Here is a 21870-nt window from a genome sequence, read left to right on the forward strand (position 1 = left end):
CGCCATTTTTCCCAATGCTTTTTTTTTTTCTTCCAACAAAAAACAAATCATTTTTCCCATATTTAAGCTAAATAAATATTCGTAAAAACCCACTATGTGTGCTTTGTTTAGATTCTGCTCCACCCCAACTTTACGGAAATGTAACTGTTTCCTTTGCAACCCCCTACCATTCACAGCCCGTACAGACATTTTCCCAAATTATACTACGTAGGTCGAGAGGGGGGAAATTTAGGGAACAATTTTTCGACACCGGCTTCTGTTCCCACATGACATCAATACAGAACATTTCCAGAAAAATGTAAGGCTTTCAGTGTAAGTGGGAAAGGGGCTTGATTTGATAACAGCTTCGTTGAATGACACCCCACCTCGCACATGTCTTCAGGATTGAAGCACTCTGCTGGCACCTAGCATCTAGAGACTACAGACTCATACCAGTACCATCTGTACTTGGTTGCGTGTCCGCGCCAAACATGACTTTTCGGAACAGGCATATTGCTCCCCCGCTGCCTCGCTGTTACTCACTGATTGCTATTTATTGAAGGTTTATTAATATTACACGTCTCACGTGTCCAAATTGCACAACATTCGACACTGCACGTCCTTGGGTCCCCAGCAATACACCCACCAAGTGTGAAATAGACTGGATGAACAGTTGTTGAGATAATCGAAGGGCGGACAGACAGACAGACAGACAGACAGACAGACATACCGTACATACAGACATTCCTTCCCTTATAGTTTGATGGGTTAGTGGTTTGCCATTTGTGTCCATTGCATTTCACGCAGTGTTATGCATTTTGATTAAATACAGCCGTTATCGGGTTTCCTACTTCCTACTTTTCCAATTCTGGGTTTGGCTGATTGTGTGTGTGTGTGTGCGTGCGTGCGTGCGTGCGTGCGTGCGTGCGTGTGTGCTTGTGTCTATCTCTGGTTTCCTGTATCTCATTCATGTGCATCTCTCTGAATGAATCGGTCTTGAAGTGTTGTCTCGGCACTCGTGTGTGTCTCTCCGTGTGCACGTAGACACTCTTCTCTTGGTTCATTTTCCCTTTTGTCTCAAAAACAAAAGCAAAGTGTTGGAGAGGAGGACAAGACGTGGCGGAGGCATGCGCGGACATCTGTGTGATTCATCTTGCATTAAATATTAAAGAGGCTTTCCCTTAGACTCAGAGAGACCTCTCATTTACAGTATCTACTGTGCAGTTAATGGTGATAGATCGGTCGGAAGTTTCAGTTGAGAACCCCTTTTTTATCGGTTCATCATTTATCGCAGCACAGTCATACATTAATATTCAATAAACATTCAGCTCCAGTGAAATGCTCCACTCCAGCGCTACATAACCCTCTGTGGGTGAAACAGTTATGTTCACATGAAGTGGGTAAAGGAAGCTTCTTTGTGCATTTGCCGTACTTTCGTACAGACGAGCAACAGTATAGTTGCAAGAGTAGGTTTCAAATGAATACTCAGTTTTAAGGAGTGAATATGCACGTTGTAATAAGTACACATTTTTCATGCAGCTGACATATGGTCGGCATTTGGCCGTCTGAGTGCCTGTCCCTGGTTATATGAAGGGAAGTCCAGGCTCGTAAAAAAAAAATACAATAATTGGTATTGATGCAGTGCAGGGAAATAAAAACAAAGAAGACGGTGTGGGAAAATTAATTGCGAGCAACGGAAGTGGGATGGTGAGCAGGCTTCCTGGCAGGACCTCACTGTTGACGCTTATGCAGTTCACTTGGCCACTTGCTTTCTCTGATAGGTACAGAGGAATAACCCGCATACTTTGTTCGGTTGTGTGTTGTTTTATGATTAGGTTTTGGTTATGGAGCTTTCTCCGAGCATAGGAATAAATCTAGGAAGGAAATGCTGATTTGACCCTCCATCCTCCTCTTCACACAAACCGAGTCTTCAGTCCATTCACAGGATGGATGATCGTTTTGAAATGCAATCCCTGATTCCCATGAGTTTGTATCCTCTACACACTCCTGCTCCTCTAGCGTGAAGATGCTGCCTTAACTTTATAGAAATGATGGAGAATAGCTCACGAGCGCGAGGGAGGAGTGTAACTGACTCCCATTGTGTTTGGTGTTCCTGACAGGGATGGATGTAGTCAGAAGTGTTGTGATACGTGTCAGACAAGATACATCATATATGCAGCAATCCCAGTTGTGGTTACAGATCTATACACAAACACACACAAACACACCGACGCATTAACCCCCTCGTCTCACGGTTTTTCCTGCACATAGTCACGAAAATTGATCTATTGAATCGTGTCCCGGAATATTGTCCGATGTTTTTCATGCTACATAAAACAAAATTTAAACCAATTTGTTACAATGGGGAGATTTTATTCAACTCTAGAATGGGGAAGGCTGGGTAGGGGGGCTTGAATTGAATAGACCATTCAATAGAGAAAAAGCGAAACCAGTATCCCGCTTTGATGTTGTGCTAGTCAGAACAAAATTGAAACCCATGCATTTTAAATTTGAATACGTCCATGTCCCCCTCCCATCACCACCACCACCCCGCGGTGGCGTAGTTTCTTCAGGTAAGTTTAAGCGTACGTATCTGCGCCCCCTCCTGCTTCCCCATGCCCCCCGCTTCTAAAGTAGAATAAAACCCCCCTATTGAAATAAACTGGTTTGAATTTACTTTTATGTGGCAAGAAAACATCTCCCCATTCAAATGAATTGGTTTAAAATTGGTTTATGTGGAGCAAGAAAAAAAAAAGTCTGACAATCATACACCGGGACACGATTCAATAGATTAATTTTCATGACTTTGAGCGCAAAATTGCATGAGACCGGGTTGGAGACATAGACTTTCACAAAGTGTCATAAAACTGACACGTGTACACTTCCAACTACACTACACTTCACATCCAACAACACACACACACACTCCGTCTCGCAGCCACACTCACTTCTCGCTCGGTCATCATTCCGGATTGTCTGTCAGCCGCGTTTGAAAGCCTTGCGGTACTTTCTCATGATTATGCTGTCACTGCTCCTATTTCCTCCATTCACTCAGGGAAAAAAGCAACTCATACATCCCTCTATTCATCAGCCACCCCCAACCACCCCTCATCCTCCAACCCCTCCAGCTCTCTCTCATTCAGCCTCCCCCCAAATTTGATCCCATTTTGTGCTGAAAAGATACAAGTGAGAAAAAGGCAAATCAGAGAGGGAGAGGGGAAATAAAGCGAGAGGGGTGGAGTGAAATAGAATGAGATTATACTGTCTCCATAAGTTTGGACGGAGACAGATAGAAACAGGGAAGAGGGAGATATATAAAACAGAGGGATGGCATCAGAAAGAGGTAATAGGATAAAAAAAAAAAACTCAAAAGTTTATGAGATCAGTACTGGATAATCTCCCTCAAGTAATTCAAGGCCCGACCAGGGTTACTTAGTCATCACAAATGCAGATAGATGTTATTTTTAGTAACACACCTGAAGGAATTACAAACTTTTTTAATCTGGTATGTCATCCATAAAAAAGAAAACTGACTAAACCAACGATTTTTATACGGACGAGAGGGTGAAAGCTTTTACATGTCATACCCAAAATCTTACTGATGACATAGGAAAGGCATCTAACATTCTGATGGCCAGAGTCGGTGAAACTAAAAATGTATTTTGGTCTCACATTCGCATTAAAAAATACAAAAACAACGTAGTAAAACTGCAACTGGCTAAAGCTGACTGAAAAAGCTGATTTTTTATATTAAACTAATCAATGAGTCTAAGGGAAAGAGTGAATTAATTTGGGAAAATATTGACACAATTACAAAAAAGGAGGGTAAATCAGTTCAAAATTTGTTAGTAAAGGAAAAATCAAAAGTGATAGAAGTTACAGTAAAGAACAAATAGCCACAGTGTCTGGCCCAAAAATGCTGGTGTAAGATCAAGAGTTATTGAACCGGCAAATAATGAATTCTCTGTTTTCACAATTTAAAATGTCTCAGAATCTACAGTAATGAAAATACTTGATTACTTAAAAGGGTCTAAGTCTCAGGATGTCTTTGATATTGATGCAAGATATTCTTATCGTAAATTGATACTATTTAAGCCTTTAACACACCAGATAAATCTATTGACAACAAACGCCTGGTTTCCGTCTTCCTGGAATACTGCAGCAGTGGCCCCTGTCCTTAAATCAGGTGAAATAATTATCCCATCAAATTATAGCCCTATTAGTATTCTTCCAATAGCTTCTAAAATTAAAGAAAAGGTAGTTTGTGATCGGCTAGTCTCTAATGTAAATTAAGGTGCATCTACTCTACACCCAATGCAATTTGGTTTCCGGAAGCCTCATTCCACAAAAATGGCAAATTGCTTTTTTTGTTGGGCAAATCAAAAGTTATCTTGATAAAGGCGGTGTTGTCAGAGCTCTGTGTTTACATTTTAAGAAGGCTTTTGACACAGTTAATCGTAATGTTTGACTTTCAAGTTACTTATCTAAATTATATTGATCTGTCAATGCATTGACCTGGATCACACTTTACTAAGAGGAAACAATGTCCAAGAGTGGGTGATAAGTGTTCCTCATCTGCTGGCTGTACAGTAGGCGTCCCTCAAGGGTCTATTTTAGGACCAATTTTATTTAGTACATCCATCCAAATGTATGCCGATGACACTGATTTTAACCCATGCAAGATCTGAAGAACGTGTGGCAGCCAAACTGGCAGATGCAATGAGCAAGTTGTCGGATTGGCTGCTGTAATTCATGCTTGACGTTAATGTAATGTGACTTAATGGAAGCAATGTATTTCACAGTCAATTCAGTTACCCCTGACATTTTAATTAATGGTGAAGTCATCACAGAAGTGTTACACATGTTAAATATCTAGGCATTATAATTGACACAAACCTGTCTTTCAAAAAGCCAGTTAGTTTATAAATTCAACCCTGCCGTCGGTGGCATGTATCTGTTGGAAGTGTGGCTTGGCGTGCCTGTGTGATTGGGCATGTGTTTTCTGTGTGTACATACTGTATACACAGGTGTGTGTGTGTGTTTCTGTGTGTGTGTGTGTCTGTGTGTGCGTGGGTGTGTGTGTGTGTGTGTGTGTGTGTGTGTGTGTGTTTGTGTTTGTGTTTGTGTATTGCGTGTGTTGTGTCTTCGAGGGATAAAGTTATGGAGGCAATCCACAATGCTGCAGGAGTAACATGCTCTTTTCGATTTTGATTAACACAGGATTAACAGAAAATCAATTACTTCGGAAATGAGGAACACAGCACTGATGAGTTTGGCATATGGGAGAGGAACGGTGGCAAAGAAAGGTCAACTGAAAAAATTTAAGTCTGCACAGATGAGACGGGTTGCAAACCGATTCTATTTGAGTTATGTGGCAGCAATCCAATATCTAAAGCACAAGGAGGTGGCGGAAGGGTTACGTCGTTGTTCAGCCGAACATTAGGATGGTTGAGACGGATGATGGTGCCAGACGTGGTCACTCCAGTGTCTTGGAAACAGCTGCCCTCCTGAGGTTTCCATGAACATAGAATGGTGCGGTGAACAAAAAAGTACATCCAGAGAGCAGGAGTTCAGTGGAGGGAAAGTACCTCATCATTTAGAGAGGTGAGAGGATGGCCAGCCTTGTTCAAGGTTACAGAAAGGTCACAAATGATGGTGTTTAAAAGCGCTTCTCTGAACACAAAATACATTAAAGGGGATGGACTAAAGTAGGAAAATACCACACTGCGATCCACTTCTGCCAGCTAGAACCTAGAGCAATAGGAAGTCGGGGCTATTACAGGGGCATAATCACCCAAACTGGATAAATAAAGATTAAAAATAAAACAGACCTGGCCTTAAAAATCTTGATTTCTCCTGCAACCTGCAGATGGCAGGGTAGGGACATGACGTGAACGGAATTAATCGATTGATCCATCCTGCCTCTTGTGTCAACAGTACGGGCTGCTGCTGCTGCCGCTGGTGTAATGAAGAGGAACATTTTCTTATTGTTATTTCTCTAATACTTATCAAGCGTAATTTCAATGCGACAGCATACCAAAGCATTGCGGCTGACAATTTGAATCCCTTTCTCGCCGCACACAGTCGACCTTCCCTTTCAAACGGATGCTCTTGCATGACATCCTGCATCCAGCGGGATGTCATGACTCACACGTTGTTTCCAAGTGGCCCCACCAACAGGACAGTGACTTCACTTCATCCAATGGCCTCAGTCCAACACAGATTTTTGGAGAAGGGGTGAAACAAGAAGCGTGAATTTGTGACCAAAATAATCTACACTGTGGGATGCTATTGAGGACCAAATTGTTTCCAGCAACATGATGAATTCATGTTACGAATGTCTCAGGCTGTTCTGGAGGCGCAGGGCTCCTGGTAGTCTTCGATTTATCTATTTACTGTATCTAATTAAATTGCCAGCCAATGATCCAAGAAGTGCCCAAATTATGCCAATGTTTTAAGCATCTTGATGTGATGGACCAATGGTAATTAGGGTCATTCCCCAATAACAGTAGTGTCTGACCAACTGACACTTGAAAAGGCTAGATTTGTACCTTAGGAGGGATTTATTAAAGTATAAAATGTGCCCCGCCAACTCACACAGACACATTGTTTTCATGAATGAAAAGCACTGAAATAAACAAAGATTCTACCATCCTGAAATGTTTTGTTGTGGCGACGGCAATGAAGTCCTAAGGGTGTAACTCGCTTTCTCTCTCTTTCTCTCTCTCTCACACACACACACACACACACACACACACACACAGCCTAGGCTCATTGTCTGGGCACTCATCCAGCTGTGGTAAATCCCTTGACTCTCACTTTCTTCTTCCTCCCAGCTGCCGAGTCCGTCTCCTCCACACTTCCCGTCTTATTTTTGTCACTCACCCGCAAACAGGGTGTCGCAACACTCTTTTAGCGGTCCCACACGTTTAAGTTCAAAAAACGTAAATCCCATATCTCTTCGTGTGACTGGCCTGTTTTTGCTGCTGGAGTCTCAGCCTGCCACCCCTGATAAGTCCAGGTTCATCAACAGAGGCTGTCATCCTTCTGAGGGTGGATTGCACCCAACTGCAGCGAGCTTGTCTTTCTCAGTATGCATGGAATGGAAATGGAAAAAATCCATATGAAGCATTTGGAGAGGAGACAAAAAAAATCCAGTATGTCGTTTAAAGTTAAATCTTGAAAAGTCAAAAACATACAGCCTTGCTGCAACAACAAAAAGTCATATAAATGAATAATGATGAGTGAGAAGCCTCGGACAGCTAGTGCGGGAGCGCGGTGGGGCTCACATATCAGATCCGGCTTGCGCGGCAGCAGGCTCTGTTTTGCTTCTGCTTCATGCTGTTTGTCTGTTTATCCGGAATAACTAAGGTGGCGCTAACTCTATGTGACCAATACAATATCCGAAAAATCATTATAGGGAGCATCGTGACCACCATCCTGACCGAAGCACGATGCATCCACGCGTACCAGAGCCACCAAAATTGCTCCCAATTCGAATCCGCTAAGACACACAGTGGAGGTGTGCTCTACCAAGCCTCTCCATGAGACGCATCAGCGGCAGATAGTAGAGGTGGTTGACATCAGGGAATCACTTGCAGTGTCCGGAAAATCCTGGAGGGAAGCACAGCGCTAAGGCACTACTCGGAGCGGACACTCATTACCAGGTCAATAGAACACGGAGTGTAACGCTCTGGACAGCATCCAGAGGAGATGCTTCCTTGACAGCCCAGCATATGGGAGCAGGATGCACTGAGGGGCGCATTCAAGTCCCCGGGGGGGAAAACTGTACGGGAACATCTGGACAGAGTTTGGGCTGGTCCCCTCCCACGTCCAGATGCAAAGGATGATCAAGGACGAGAGCGCAAAGATCCTTTCCGATCCGTCCAGATCCAGAGAGATTGTCCGGCGCTACCCAACCGACGGGGAAATTGTGTGACGCTGGAGAAATACCAGGGGCTCAAGGAGCAACTGGAGAGTGTGGAAAGTGAAAGCAAAAGTGATAACGAGAGCTGCGATTGTTTCCTGAACATTACATGAGAATTGTGATCCTAAAAAGTGCAGTTCCCAAACACGTGTAATTAGCCAAGCTTCCACCGAACTCCTGCGTCCCCGTTTGGATGCTCCCCGTGTCGCGAAACGACACTTTTTAGCACAGCGAGTGACAGAGGGGAGGAGGCGAAGGAGAGGAAGAAAGTGAAAAATAAACAGGATAGATTGTTTAAGGTTTGGACGGCAGGAAACGGAGGGCCGAGGCGAGACGAGAGAAGAAGGATGACTTGAGGGAATGGGGGACCGCGAGGGAATTAGGAGAATAGAGCGACAATTCAGCAGTAGATGAGAAGGGGAGAGAGAGGGCGAGAGAGACTGGTGGAGAGAGGGAATGTGAGAGGCAGCGTGGGGATGGTTTGAGATTCGCTGAAGTTAGAAGGGGGCCAGCAGACCCACCTCACCCTCCTTCACTGGAGTTTATCATGAAATGACAGGTCCTGTGAGAGTGGGCGTTTTGTGTGTGTGTGTGTGTGTGTGTGTGTGTGTGTGACACACACACTTGAACAGACGGGTGGTGACACTGCGATTGAGGAATAACTCAAGTACTGTATTTTATTTCTTCTTTTCAGATCCCCTCTGCCACCTTTTCCACGGCTCTTTCTCTCTCTCTCTCTCTCTCTCGCTCCCTCTCTCTCCCCCTCTCTCGCATGTCAATTGGAAGCAGCATTCAAATATTATTTCTCATGAGTCACTGTGAATACAAGAGCTTTGTGGAAAAATCTGCATATTGTGACAAATGTTTTTCATATTTTGATGACATGAAATGTAATATCAGGCTTAAAACTTTCACGCCAGGAACAGCCGAATGCATAGTCCATAATAATATATTGTGTAGAGAGTAGGGGTGTCACAATTCCCCAAATCCGTGATTCGATTTTAAGGTGACGATTCGATTTTCGGTTCAAACATTATTTTTCAGCACTGACGGTTATGCCGTCACACAATAATAAGCAATAAGCAATAAGTTACTTTTTACACTACTTCTAAGTTACTCACCAATATAAGTGCAGAAAAACATGCTATTTTTGCCAGAGGGGAACGCTGGAAGTAAAAGGCAAATAACTCTCTCCGATCAGAGCGATCATTTCTCCAAGCAATGCAAATATAAACTCTAGGTGTGTTTAATTTACTCCATTTCCTGCTGCTGAAATACATCCTGCCCATTTTCCCACAACCCGGTGGCAAATGCCCGGTCCACGAGGCGGTGGTTGGGAACCTCTGCACCAGAGGACATTCCGCCGGTGATGGTTGAGTTTATTTCCCACTTTCATCACCACATAAGTGGAATAAATGGACATTCTGGTCAAAGGCTCACTCTGCCTTGTACACACAGTGAAATGCCGGAGGAGAGGGAGAGGCGCTGGCCTTCGCACACTGTTACCAGGAATATTTCTCTGTGTGTTTACTGTGCAACAAACTGGATGAGCCTAGATTGAACTTTTTGGTTATTTTTTTGAATTTCGTTCCTGCAGCCCTAATGCCAGGTGGGGGCTGCTGTGGGTGTTGAGGGAGGCAGCATAGCGGACCCCTCCAGATCCGACTGCCGCTCTCCCAACTCCGAACCAAATTTCTTGAAAGTCGGTTCAGAGTCGACAGCCCCAGCACAGGCTGCATTTGTTTACCGACAAATCTTGACCACCCCAATATGGCGTCCATGTCGGACAGTATTACCCACAAAACTACGGGGACAATCGCGAAACCCGATTGGGATCTCGAAGTTCCAAATCGTGCGCTTATTTCGATTGTTTTTTGGTAGTAAGTGTATAGTGTTGCAGTGACCTCGTAAGGTTTGCTGAACAGCCAGTCAGTGAAAATCTCAATATTTGAAAATGACCAGCTGTTGAATCTGGTGTTCGTTGGTGGCCGAGACTTTCTATTTTTTCCATTGTCCATTCATTGGGAATGTCTACAACATTGTCGGCCGTCTACGAAAACACAGACTTTTAATTACAATGTAGGGGTCGATGAAGTGCAGAGTTGAGAAGAAGTAGGGCTTTCTTGTCCTACTAAATCGAACAGCGGTATTCCTCAGACTATGAATGGTAACTTGAAATTTGAGTGAAAGATGCTTGATGGCATCTGATCGCGTCCATAATACGTATTTGTAAAAGTCACAAAAGTCCCTTCGCTGTCAGTGTTAATCAGAGGCGTATACACTCACGGAGCACTTTATTAGAACATTCCTTTGAGGTTCTGGTCCGTGCTGACTTGGTTGCATCACGCAAAGTCCTGCAGATTTGTCGGCTGCATATTCATGCTGCGAATCTCCCGTTCTGTCACATCCCAAAGGTGTTCAATTGGATTCGGAGCCGGACGTTGAACTCATTTTCATGTTCATGAAACCAGTTTGAGACGACTTTTGCTTTGTGACCTGGTCCATTATCATGCTGGAAGGAGCCGTTAGAAGATGGGTGTATTGTGGCCTGAAGGGGACGCACATGGTTGGCAACAGCACTCAAATAGGCTGTGGCATGCAAGCCATGATTGATTGTTATTAACAGGCGCAAAGTGTGGCAAGAAAAAATTCCCCACATCATTACACCACCACCACCGGCCTGGGTTGGATCGGAGGATTCCCGCTGTCGGTGCCAATTCTGACCCAACCATCTGTGTGCCTCAGCAGAAATGGAGATTCATCAGACCAGGCGTACGTTTCTTCCAGCCTTCAACTACGCAGTGTTGGTGAGCCTATGCCCACTTGCGGCCTCAGTTTTCCGTCCTTGGCTGACAGAAGTGGAACCTGACGTGGTCTTGTGCCGTCGTAGAGCCATCCGCCTCAAGGTTCGACGTGGCGTGCATTCGGAGATGTTTTTTGCTGCTCGCCACAATTGTACAGAGCGTTTATCTGAGTGACCGCAGCCCGTCTGTCATCTCGAACCAGCCTGGCCGTCCTCCGTTGACCTCTCTCATCAGCGGGGGGGTTTCTGTCCCCAGAACTGCCGCCCACCGGATGTTTTTTTTTTGTTTTTCGCCCCATTCTGAGTAAACTTTAGGGACTGTTGTGCGGGAATATCCCAGGAGATCAGGAGCTACAGAATCACTCAAACCAGCCTGTCTGGCACCAACAATTATGCCCTGGTTGAGAACACTGAGATCGCATTTTTTTCCCCCATTCTGGCGGTGGATGTGAACATTAACTGAAGCCGCTGAACCGTATCTGCATGGTTTTATGCATTGCACTGCTGCCACACAATTGGCTGATAAGATAATTGCATGAAAGAATTGGTGTACAGGTATTCATAATAAAGTGCTCATGGGTATTTCCAAATATTGTACTACCTTGTAAGGGATTTCCACATGGCGCTGGATGATTTGTCATATTGCGATGAGGTTGGCAAAACTCTGTGTAATGGACGTCTATTTAAGTGATGCCATCGAGCAGGAGGGGCACAAAACGTGACCAGTTTCAGCCTTTTTAACAAACATTCATCGTCGTAAACACTTGGCGTGTTTATTGGATATTTTCTATATATAGTATATTGCAATACCAATGAAAAAAAAGAAGATGCATGTAGCCATAGTGGATATTTTTTTGATGTGATATGATATTGAACAATGCTGTGTTTGGAATTATTCCTTCATCACCCCATTACAAATCCTGCAAAGGGCATTCTACTTATCCACAATCAAATTAATATCCTTTTCTTCTCTTCGCCCCCTCTTTTCTCTCTCTTTCTTACTCTCAGGGTCTGACGTGATCAACTTTGATGGACAGGGAGTCATCTCATATCGTTTCAAGGTAGTGTTATTTTTGAAGTAATAATTTTTCTAGCCCTCTAATAAGAAGTAATTGGTACCTGTGGCTCATACAGGTTATACGATATAGCACATAATGTTATTTTGCTTCAATTTCTGGTTGATTGGCTTTTAATTGTGTGAAAAATGTAATTTCAGTTAACAATAATGACGGCAAACTAGAGAGGGCAAGGTGATATTCTTCCACCTCCCGTGGAAATCTAATCTGAAGATGAACTTATCCCCATAACCGCGCAAACACAATATGAAGTTTAACACATAATCAAAGTCATATATAGAATACAGGTCAGGCGGCATGGAGCTTTGGCACTTTAGAGTTTCACAGCTTTATTTTCCAAAGCACAGAACCCTTAAACGGGTTATTGGATGGGATTGAATTTGGAGGCCTTCTGTTTCAACAACAGCGCTGTTCAGATAGATCATCCTTCCTCGCAAGAGACCCGTAGTCTTTCTGTTCTCCTTGAGCTCTATGTGAGGGAAAGCAAAAGGAAGCAGAAAAATACTTTTTTTTCGAAGGGAATAGAGCAGAGTGCCGTTTTAGAACAAAATATACTGCGAAGGTCATTCAACATGGCAATCACACAATGGAAACTAACATGAAAGCAATTTTCCAGCGTGATTTTCTCTTCTTTTTTTTCATGTAAAACGTGTGGTCATCATGAAAAGAGTTTTTGTTATTTTGGTAGGTAATTGATGACTGAAATAGTAAAGAAAAAAATTTCAACATTTATTTTGAATTATGATAGATTCTCAAAACTTGTGAAACTGAAGAGTGGGGAGTGAGGGGAGGACCGAAGAGCAAAAGAGACTTGTAAATTGTGCCTCTGTGAATGTACCATAGCTTTGCTATGGATACATACATTGAATAATTTGTTTGTAATCATCTGTTATAAATGTCATTGTTTATTCATTGGTTACTTTGATGGATTTTATTGCTATGATTTTTCTGTACTTTCTTTGTTTCCTTTTCCCCCCCCCTTTTTTTGTGATATAATTGTCGGTATAAGCTTCGGAAAACACATTTACATGAATTTAATGTAGGCGATGATGGCGTACTGGTTAAGAGCCAGCAGGTACCTGTATATGCCAAGAACAGAGCTAGGTTAATTCTTCTTAATCGCTGTGTTGTATAAAAATAGCATATGTCTCGTTATGATGGCAGGTGATATAATTTAAATACTTTTCTATAATTATGGTTGTTTGTTTTAACTGCTTGTTTTTATTGTTCATTTTTCCTACAGCGTTTACTGTATTGTGCCTAATTTCCTACATTATTATTATTATTATTATTATTATTATTATTATTATTATTATTATTATTAATATCATTATTGTTATTATTATTATTATTATTATTATTATTATGATTACTATTATTATTATTATTATTATTATTATTTTTATTATTATTATTATATAACCCCCCGGGAAATTCCATAATCTTATTACTACTACTCCTACAGATATTGTCTTCAAACTACTCATCTAAATTGTATCATACTTTCTTTGTTGTTGTTGTTGTTGTTTTGGTCTTCACAACCACTGTGCAGGTGAAGAAGATGAAGATCATCAAGGATGTGATTGCACTGAAGTTCAAGACGTCGGAGAGTGATGGTGTGATCCTGCACGGTGAAGGCCAGCAGGGAGATTACATCACCCTGGAGCTGCACAAGGCCAAGTTAGTGCTGCAGATCAACTTAGGTGGGTGACACACACACACACACACGCACACACACACACACACGGGCACAAACACACGCACACACACACACACACACACACACACACACACACACACACAGCATCAACTCACTCAAACACACAATACATAATACTCAAAGAATACACGCTCAAATATCCAAGTCTTTGTAAATAAATGGTTTTCAGCGATATTTTGAAATTTAGAGCACTGAATGATAATCACATTAAAGTACCAATTGAATTTCAACTATACCAAGTGACAAAATTCCTGTTTTTTGTGTAGCCCCCAATTTTCTGGATGTCAAGTAGCATTTTGGAAGTAAAGCTGTTTCAAGGCTTGAAAGGATTTCAGATTTCCACACCTGATCCTCATAATTGGCCATCACCATTGACAAATTTACTCAGTAAATTATAATTATTTTTTGTTGTTGTTCGTGCAGGCAGTAACCAGTACGGCTCGATCCTGGGTCACACCTCGGTGTCCAGCGGGAGCCTCCTGGACGACCACCACTGGCATTCGTTGGTGATCGAGCGCTACCGCCGAAACGTCAACTTCACCCTGGACACGCACACGCAGCACTTCAGGACAAACGGAGAGTTCGACCACCTCGATCTGGACTACGAGGTGAGCGTGGCGAGTGCTGGGGGTGGGGGATGAAATTCCCCAGAACAGGAATAAAAGGTTCTAAAATTTGAAATAACGGGTGCAATAACATTTCACAGAGAGGCAAGCATAAGGATATAAATGATACAGAACGCATCTCTTGTCACTTCAACAGGACTGTAGAGAATCTCTTCCGATAATGATATAAAATAATATAAATACAATTTCCAAAACGTACCATTGGTGTGGAAATGGCAGCTGCATGTGTCCTGTATGCATTTAAAACAGTGCACCTGCATGACTTTTCCATCCGCTCCCTCTCTCCCTTATAACATTGCCCTATAAACATTATGGCTAGATGGCTTCCAGGCCATATAAGCTCCTACCACAGGAATAAAAGAGAATTTCCCAATTAATTTTTTTTCAATTTGTGTGTGTGTGTGTGTGTGTGTGTGTGTGTGTGTGTGTGTGTGTGTGTGTGTGTGTGTGTGTGTGTGTGTGTGTGTGTGTGTGTGTGTGTGTGTGTGTGTGTGTGTGTGTGTGTGTGTGTGTGTCCAGACCGCTCAAGCGTCAAGGCGGCCTCTGTCTCTTCCTCTCTGCCCAGACACTGCTTCCCTTTGTAAAGACACCTTCTCCATCTAGACACCCAAACTCATTGCCTTGGGGGGGCTAAGCGGGCGGAGTCAGTGTGGAACACCAATTAACTTTTAGCGCTGCGAGCACCCTGTGGTTAGCCCCACCCACCCACCCACCCTCTCACTCCCCCCCCTTCGCTGCTGACCCTCTCACCATCTTGTGTGAAGCCATTGTGTCACACATTGTGTCGGGCCAGACCTTTTTTCATTATATCTATTTTCACTTTTTTCCTTTAATCCTGCCTCCCCTTCCTATATCCACTCCCCTACAGCCATTATATCTCCCTTAACACTGTATATACTAAACAATATACGCACACCGATCAGCCTCAACATTTTAACCACTGACAAGTGAAGTGAATATCATGTCTCATTTCGTTCCAGTGGCATCAGTCAAGGGGTTTGATTTATTAGGCGGCATAAATTAGGATCTGAGCGACTTTGACAAGGGCTAAATTGTGATGGCTGAACAACTGTGTCAGAGCATCTCCAAAAGGTCCCTGGGTTGTTCCCGGTATGCAGTGGATGGTACAGTACCTTCCAAAAGTGGTCCAAGGAAGGACAACCAGTGAACCCGGCGACAGGGACACGGGCGAAGTCTAGCCCGTCTGATACGATCCCACAGAAGAGCTACTGTAGCTCAAATTGCTGAAAAAGTTCACGCTGGCTGTGGCAGTTTCGCCTGCCACACGCGTTTTCAGGGTTCTCCGGCACAAGAGACACAGAAGAGGGGGTTGTAAACACCAGTTTATTGTAGAGAGTGGGTCAGCTGGAAGTACCCCAGGAGTAGATAGCATGTGTCATGACACAGGCTCCTATCCCGAGTGTGTGGGGGGGATGGAGGTTTTATCCTGCTGCTTGTTAGACCAACCAACGAGCAACAGGTATGCAGCCACTCTGATCCCAGTCACCTAGATCCCGGTCAGGAGTGGCTGCCCAAACCACACCCTCCCCACACCACACTGGCTATGATAGAAAGGTGTCAGAACACACAGTGCATCACAGCTTAATATGTATGGGACTGCGTAGCCACAGACCGGTCAGATTGCCCATGTTGACCTCCACCGCCCAAAGCACCTACAGTGGGCATGTGAGTGTCAAAACTGGACCATGGAGCACGAGAAGAAGGTGGCCTGCTCTGATGAATCACATTGTTTTCATGTGGATGGCCGAGTGCATGTGCATCTTTAGCTGGGGAAGAGATGGCACCAGGATGCACTATGTAAAGAAGGCAAGCAGGTAGAGGCAGTGTGATGCTCTCGGCAATGTTCTGTTGGGAAACCTTGAGTCCTGGCTTTTATGTTGATGTTACTTTGACACGTACCACCTACGTACCTAAACATTGTCGTAGACCAAGTAGACTCCTTTATGGCAACGGTATTCCCTGATGGCAGTGCCCTATTTGCAGGATTATGCGTCCTGCCACATTGCAAAAATTGTTCAGGAATGGTTTGAGGGACAGGACGTGAAGAGACATGACGTCTTCATGACATGAAGAGTTCAAGGTGTTGACTCGGCCTCCAAATTCACCAGATCTCAATCCGATGGAGCATCTGTGGGATGTGCTGGAACAGCAAGTCCGATCCCACCTCACAACTTCCAGGCCATAAAGGTTCTGCTGCTAACGTCTTGGTGCCAAATACCACAGGACACCTTCAGAGGTCTTGTGGAATCCATGCATTGACAGGTCGGAGCTGTTTTGGCGGGACGAGGGGGAGCTATGCCATATTAGTGATTATAAGTGGTGGATTTAATGTTGTGGCTGATCAGTGACATAGCGCTTGTTTTTTTTTATTTCTTTTTTTTTTATTTCCTCTTTTGCTCTTGTTATTTTTTCTCCCACCATTTATCTTATTTCTTCTCATTGCTTAGCTATTACATTGCAGGAAATTTGATATTCTTCTAAACCAGTGCAATAAGATTAATCCATATATGCACACACACATAATTAATGCGGCCTGGTAATGGAATGAAATGAGAGCAGGTAATTATCCCCAAAGCAGGAAATTGATTCTGAAATACTGTATATAGCTGGTGTGTGTGTGTGTGTGTGTGTGTGTGGGTGTGTGTGTGTGTGTGTGTGTGTGTGTGTGTGTGTGTGTGTGTGTGTGTGTGTGTGTGTGTGTGTGTCTGTGTCTGTGTGGGTGTGTGTGTGTCTGTGTGGGTGTGTGTCTGTGTCTGTGTGGGTGTGTGTGTGTGTGTGTCTGTGTAAATTTGCCTATTCCATACATCCATTCCATACAATATCCATACCACACAAAATTACTGTATTTTGTCGCATTTTATAGGAAGGTTGTTCATTATTATAAACATTGTAGTTCAATGGCAGGTATTGCTGATCTGCGTATTCTATCTTTTCCAAAGTGAAGGAGGTCACAGAACAGGAATCTGCACAACTGCAATTAAAGTAAAGCTGTCAAATTAAAGGGTCTTGCAGGAAGCCTATAGGTTGATTCAATTGATTTTGTGTGTGTGTGTGTGTGTGTGTGTGTGTGTGTGTGTGTGTGTGTGTGTGTGTGTGTGTGTGTGTGTGTGTGTGTGTGTGTGTGTGTGTGTGTGTGTGTGTGTGTGTGTGTGTGTGTGTGTGTGTGTGCTGAACCCTGCCAGGATATCGTGACGTTATTCCCTAGTCTCTGGAGAGAGACTCAACGTTACCCACAATGTTTTATATACAAAATCCAGTTTCATCTCGACTGTGTGTGTGTTTGTGTGTACGTGTTTGTGTGTGTGTGTGGGTGTGTGTGTGTGGGTCTCTCTCTCTCTCTCTCTCCCTCTCTCTCTCTCTCCCTCTCTCTCTCTCTCTCCCTCTCTCTCTCTCTCTCTCTCTCTCTCTCTCTCTCTCTCTCTCTCTCTCTCCCCTCACTCTCTCTCACTCTCTCTCTCATGCTCTCTCTCTCTCTCTCTCTCCCTCTCTCTCATACACACACACACACACACCCACACACACATTATCTTCCATTACCAGTCACTCTTCCCTGAAATCCCCTTGAGATATATTTGAAACAGGAAACCAAACACATGTTCTATTGTAAAGCAAACCCATCAAACCGCTCTTTGTCCCTGGGTGGTTTGCTGTGTACAGATTTATGTGTTACTCATTATTATGTACCCTTTTATCATCTGCTTCGATGCACCTTTCCTTTTTTTTTTTTTTTTTTTGCTGAGAATTTATATGTTCATGCGGATATGAATGTGTGCATGTTAAGAGCATATCCTGATTGGGAAAAACGGGGATAAGCCTGTGTCCGGGTAAGGAGAAACCTGAATGTTATTACTGCTGCAGTAGTTATTACTGCTGCAGTAGTTATTACTACTGCGTATAGGGGCGTTGCTGGGATGCAAAGACATCAGGGGCTTGGCCCAACCAGGCTCTATCCATTTTGCTGCTCTGGGCAAACTGACAGAGAAAGTGTCCCCATTACGCACTGTGCTTGTTTCCTCCAATAAGGAAAGGGAGTAAAATAAAATAACCTACACCTAAATTGAACACATTGTTTTGTGCGCCGATCAGGGGCGCCCCATCGCTGGCAGGCGGTGGGCAAAGTCGGTATCGTCAGAGAGTAAGCGATCAGGGCGCAGAGCCCGCCCTGCGGGGCTAGTTTAGATTGGGGGCTATTCATAAAACATTGGGGGCTTAAGCCAGCCCAGCTTTAGCCCCCAATTTCGAGCTATAAAGACACTGCTGGTTGCGTAAAATGGCTGGCACACAGAGGCATGTAAACACCTTATGCCTGTTAATGTCTGAAACGAGAGCACGTGTTTCCATGATGTCACACCCATCAAAATAACTATTACTATATTCATTACGAAAAGGATGATTAAAATGTAACTTAAGGTTAGCGGAAATGTTAGCGTAGCACTTCTCCTGCCACATTCCAACTGAGCGGCCTTTCTCTGGGCTCAGTGACACAGAGACACAGGCAATGATGGTCAAGGACAAACCGGTTGATTGGCAAGGAGTAACACGCCAAGCGCTCCCCCCCTCAGTGTGCGGATGGTTGATTTAACCTGTGCGCATTGGTTGCTCTGATGTGCAACAGGTGCACAGCCACCCCTCATCCTGGGCCCAATTAACAAGACGCAAGAAGAGAAGAAGAATCTTTAATTATCACACAACACACCACACTACAACACATGCACACACAGGCTTTGGATGGTGGCCGGTGAAATGGGGCCTCTGCATTTAACCCATCCTGGCTTGTCCTTCTTCCGGGGGGGCAGCCAGGAGCAGTGGGCAGCATTCGTCGACGCGCCCGGGGACCTGGTGACGAGTGTCCATCGCTGGTCAGACAATGATGTGTGCACGTTTTTGGTGGGGGTCCTTACTGACGTTAGGTGGAGGAAAACCTCATGTGAAGGAAACCCCATGTGAGCACGGGGAGAACATGCAAACTCCACACAGAAAGGCTCCTATTTGGGAGATAACCCGCCTGGAGCACGGTGCCAACAGCGCCCCAGGCGGGAATCGAACCCCGGACCTTCTTGCTGTGAGGCAGCAGTGCAATGCGCCACCGTGCCACTCAGCCAGGTGTGGCTGCTTACATCACACCACCCCCACGCCACAGTGAGACTTTGTTATTCCTGCGTGGAGCACAAACAATTCATTTGGCAAAAATGGAACTTCAAATGTCATTTTCAACGCTCCTTTCGAGCTAACTAAAACTGTAAAATCTGGGACAGTGTAAGCACAACGTGGTTATGTACACGGTGTTATGCATAAAGGTGTTGAAACTTCCATCTAAGCAGTGCACACCGGCGTCTCAATCAGGACAAGGCTCATATCAAGAATATTAATCCAATCTCTCTCTCTCTCTCTGTCTCTCTCTCTCCCTCTCTCCATCTCTTTCTCTCTCTCTCTCTCTCTCCAGCTGAGTTTCGGTGGGATGCCGTACAGCGGGAAGCCGTTGGGAGGAGGAAGAAAAAATTTCAAAGGCTGCATGGAGAGTATCAACTACAACGGAGACAACATCACTGACCTGGCCCGTCGCAAGAAGCTGGACACCTCCAGCTTTGTAGGGAGATACACACACACACACACACATACACAGCTCACATGCAAACGCAAAAAAGTTAAGCATTTAAAAACACTCAAGTGCCGACACAAACACTCGCAGGGCAGCCAAACACTTAACACGTGCGTTTGCGTCAATATTTTATGGCCGATCGAAATATCGAAATGGGGACAAATTGTGCCCCAAAAAGTGCCCGAGTGATGCATAATTCATTCGTCCGTTATGTCTGACCTCTCGCCGGCTTCTCTGCGCTTTTGCCCGGGCTGTTTTTTCCCCACGTTTTATTTTCTTCCGCCACTTGCAAAAATTTGCCGCGGACTAATAAAGGGGGGGAAAAGATCTCGATGGAAAGTTTCCTGATCATTTTTTTCGTCGCCCCGCCCCGCCCCCACATCAGAGGCAGCATCTTCAAACGGCTCCTCGTACGCGCGGCGGTCTGAAATGGACGGAATGAGTCCGCCGCATTATGTATTTTGCCGGCCCGAAAAATCATTCACGGCTCAGCCATTTTTTGAGAGACTCTCGACACCTGCAGCTCTCTCTCACCTTCCTCTGTCACTCTCTCTCTCTCTCTCTCTCTCTTCTCTCCGACTCCCTTCAGCTCCTCGGCAGTGAACAGAATATTTTCAAAGGCCTGGGTTGGGATGGCGACGAAATAAACGGCACAGGCAATCAGGTTCATTAGAGGAGCGCCTCTAATTCTCTTTGATTTTTCACATTAATTCCGACTCGACGCAGACCGAGTCTCTCGCAGACACACACACACGTGGACTCTGGGAATGTACGCAAAAAATATATTGGGATTCCGCGCACGGAGGCGCACAGGCTCACAAATACATGGAGGGCGGGGTAGGGCAAGCGAGGATACCAACACTAACCCACTGGACACACTCAATATATGCTATGATATGACTAATACACTTATTAGCATGTTGTAATCATTTCTTTAGACATTGTCGCATTTTTGTGACAACACTGTAATCATTTAGACCAACTCATCCATGTTCATATTATTGTTTATATATTTATTAATCCCGTACAGAAATATAAATTACGATTTATATTTTTCCCCACGGCCCATCCTAGCAACCGTTCTGCCATGTGGCCATTTTGCACATTCTGTATGTTTTGTATATATTTTTTTGTTTTTCAACTGTCTTGCTTTACAATGCACCAACCCCTTAGCGAGACAAATTCACTGTATTTGAAAATGTACTCGGCCGTGTAAACAGACGCACGCAGACATTTCCATTCATGCATATGTACGACACACTTACATCGGGGTCATTTAATTTTCAGAATGAAAGAATCGTCCATCGTCGCCCTGTTCAATCCATGAGTTATGATTGGAATTAATTTTCCGCAATTCGTCCATGGGGCCCCCCAGATGTTGACAGGAAGAGAAATCGAACTGATTGCAATTCAAAAAATGTCAACTTTCACACAGCAGAAGAGTGTCATTACATTCAAACATCCATTTTGCCATGGTACCAAATTAGATGATGTCCTTGATCTCTATACACTCTCTCTCTCTCTCTCTCTCTCTCTCTCTTCTCTCGTCCCTCAGCGGAACCTGTCCTTCTCCTGCATGGAGACTCACTCCTTCCCGGTGTTCTTCAACGCCACCAGCTTCCTGCAGCTCCCTGGACGAGCCAACCACAACACCGTGTCCGTGGGCTTCCAGTTCCGCACGTGGAACCCCGACGGGCTGCTCCTCTTCAGCAACCTGGACGAGGGCACCCTGGAGATTGTGCTGGAGGGCGGCAAGGTGGCGGTGCACGTCAACGCCACGCGCATGGCCAAAAACAACCTGCTCGACGTATCGTCAGGTAGGCCACCCGGGGGCGACGTGCCGAAGCAAAGCCGCGCGGGCGTCTCGACGTCGATGGTTTTGGATAAACCTGTCCCGCTTTTCTACTTCGGTTCGAAAGCGGGGGCGGGGCTTGGGCTGCGGACCTCCACCTCCAGACAGGGCGTCGCCCCTATACGCATTCGGAGGATGCTGCTTGGAAAATGTTTATTTTTTCCGAAAGCGCTCTCTTTCCTTTCACAGCAGTTTTTTTTTTGTTCTCCTAAATTACCGACACAATCATTCAATTAATGCTTGATTCACAAAGCTAATTTAGTTCAA

At 44.5% G+C, this 21870-nt stretch overlaps 1 protein-coding gene across 1 annotated transcript in view; it reads left to right on the top strand.

Annotated features, from left to right (window-relative positions):
- Positions 1-21870, top strand: part of cntnap2a (contactin associated protein 2a) — a gene marked incomplete at both ends in the record, with an annotated part of 398026 nt that overhangs the window by 220223 nt on the left and 155933 nt on the right. Inside the window, 5 exons of the mRNA XM_080020721.1 lie at positions 11718-11770; positions 13338-13492; positions 13933-14113; positions 19596-19739; positions 21307-21568. Of these exons, the coding sequence (XP_079876847.1) occupies positions 11718-11770; positions 13338-13492; positions 13933-14113; positions 19596-19739; positions 21307-21568 (795 nt within the window). The remainder of the gene's footprint in view (positions 1-11717; positions 11771-13337; positions 13493-13932; positions 14114-19595; positions 19740-21306; positions 21569-21870) is intronic.

Source organism: Zeus faber (assembly GCF_960531495.2).
Source record: "Zeus faber genome assembly, chromosome: 19".
In the NCBI taxonomy this organism is placed as follows: Eukaryota; Metazoa; Chordata; class Actinopteri; order Zeiformes; family Zeidae; genus Zeus; species Zeus faber.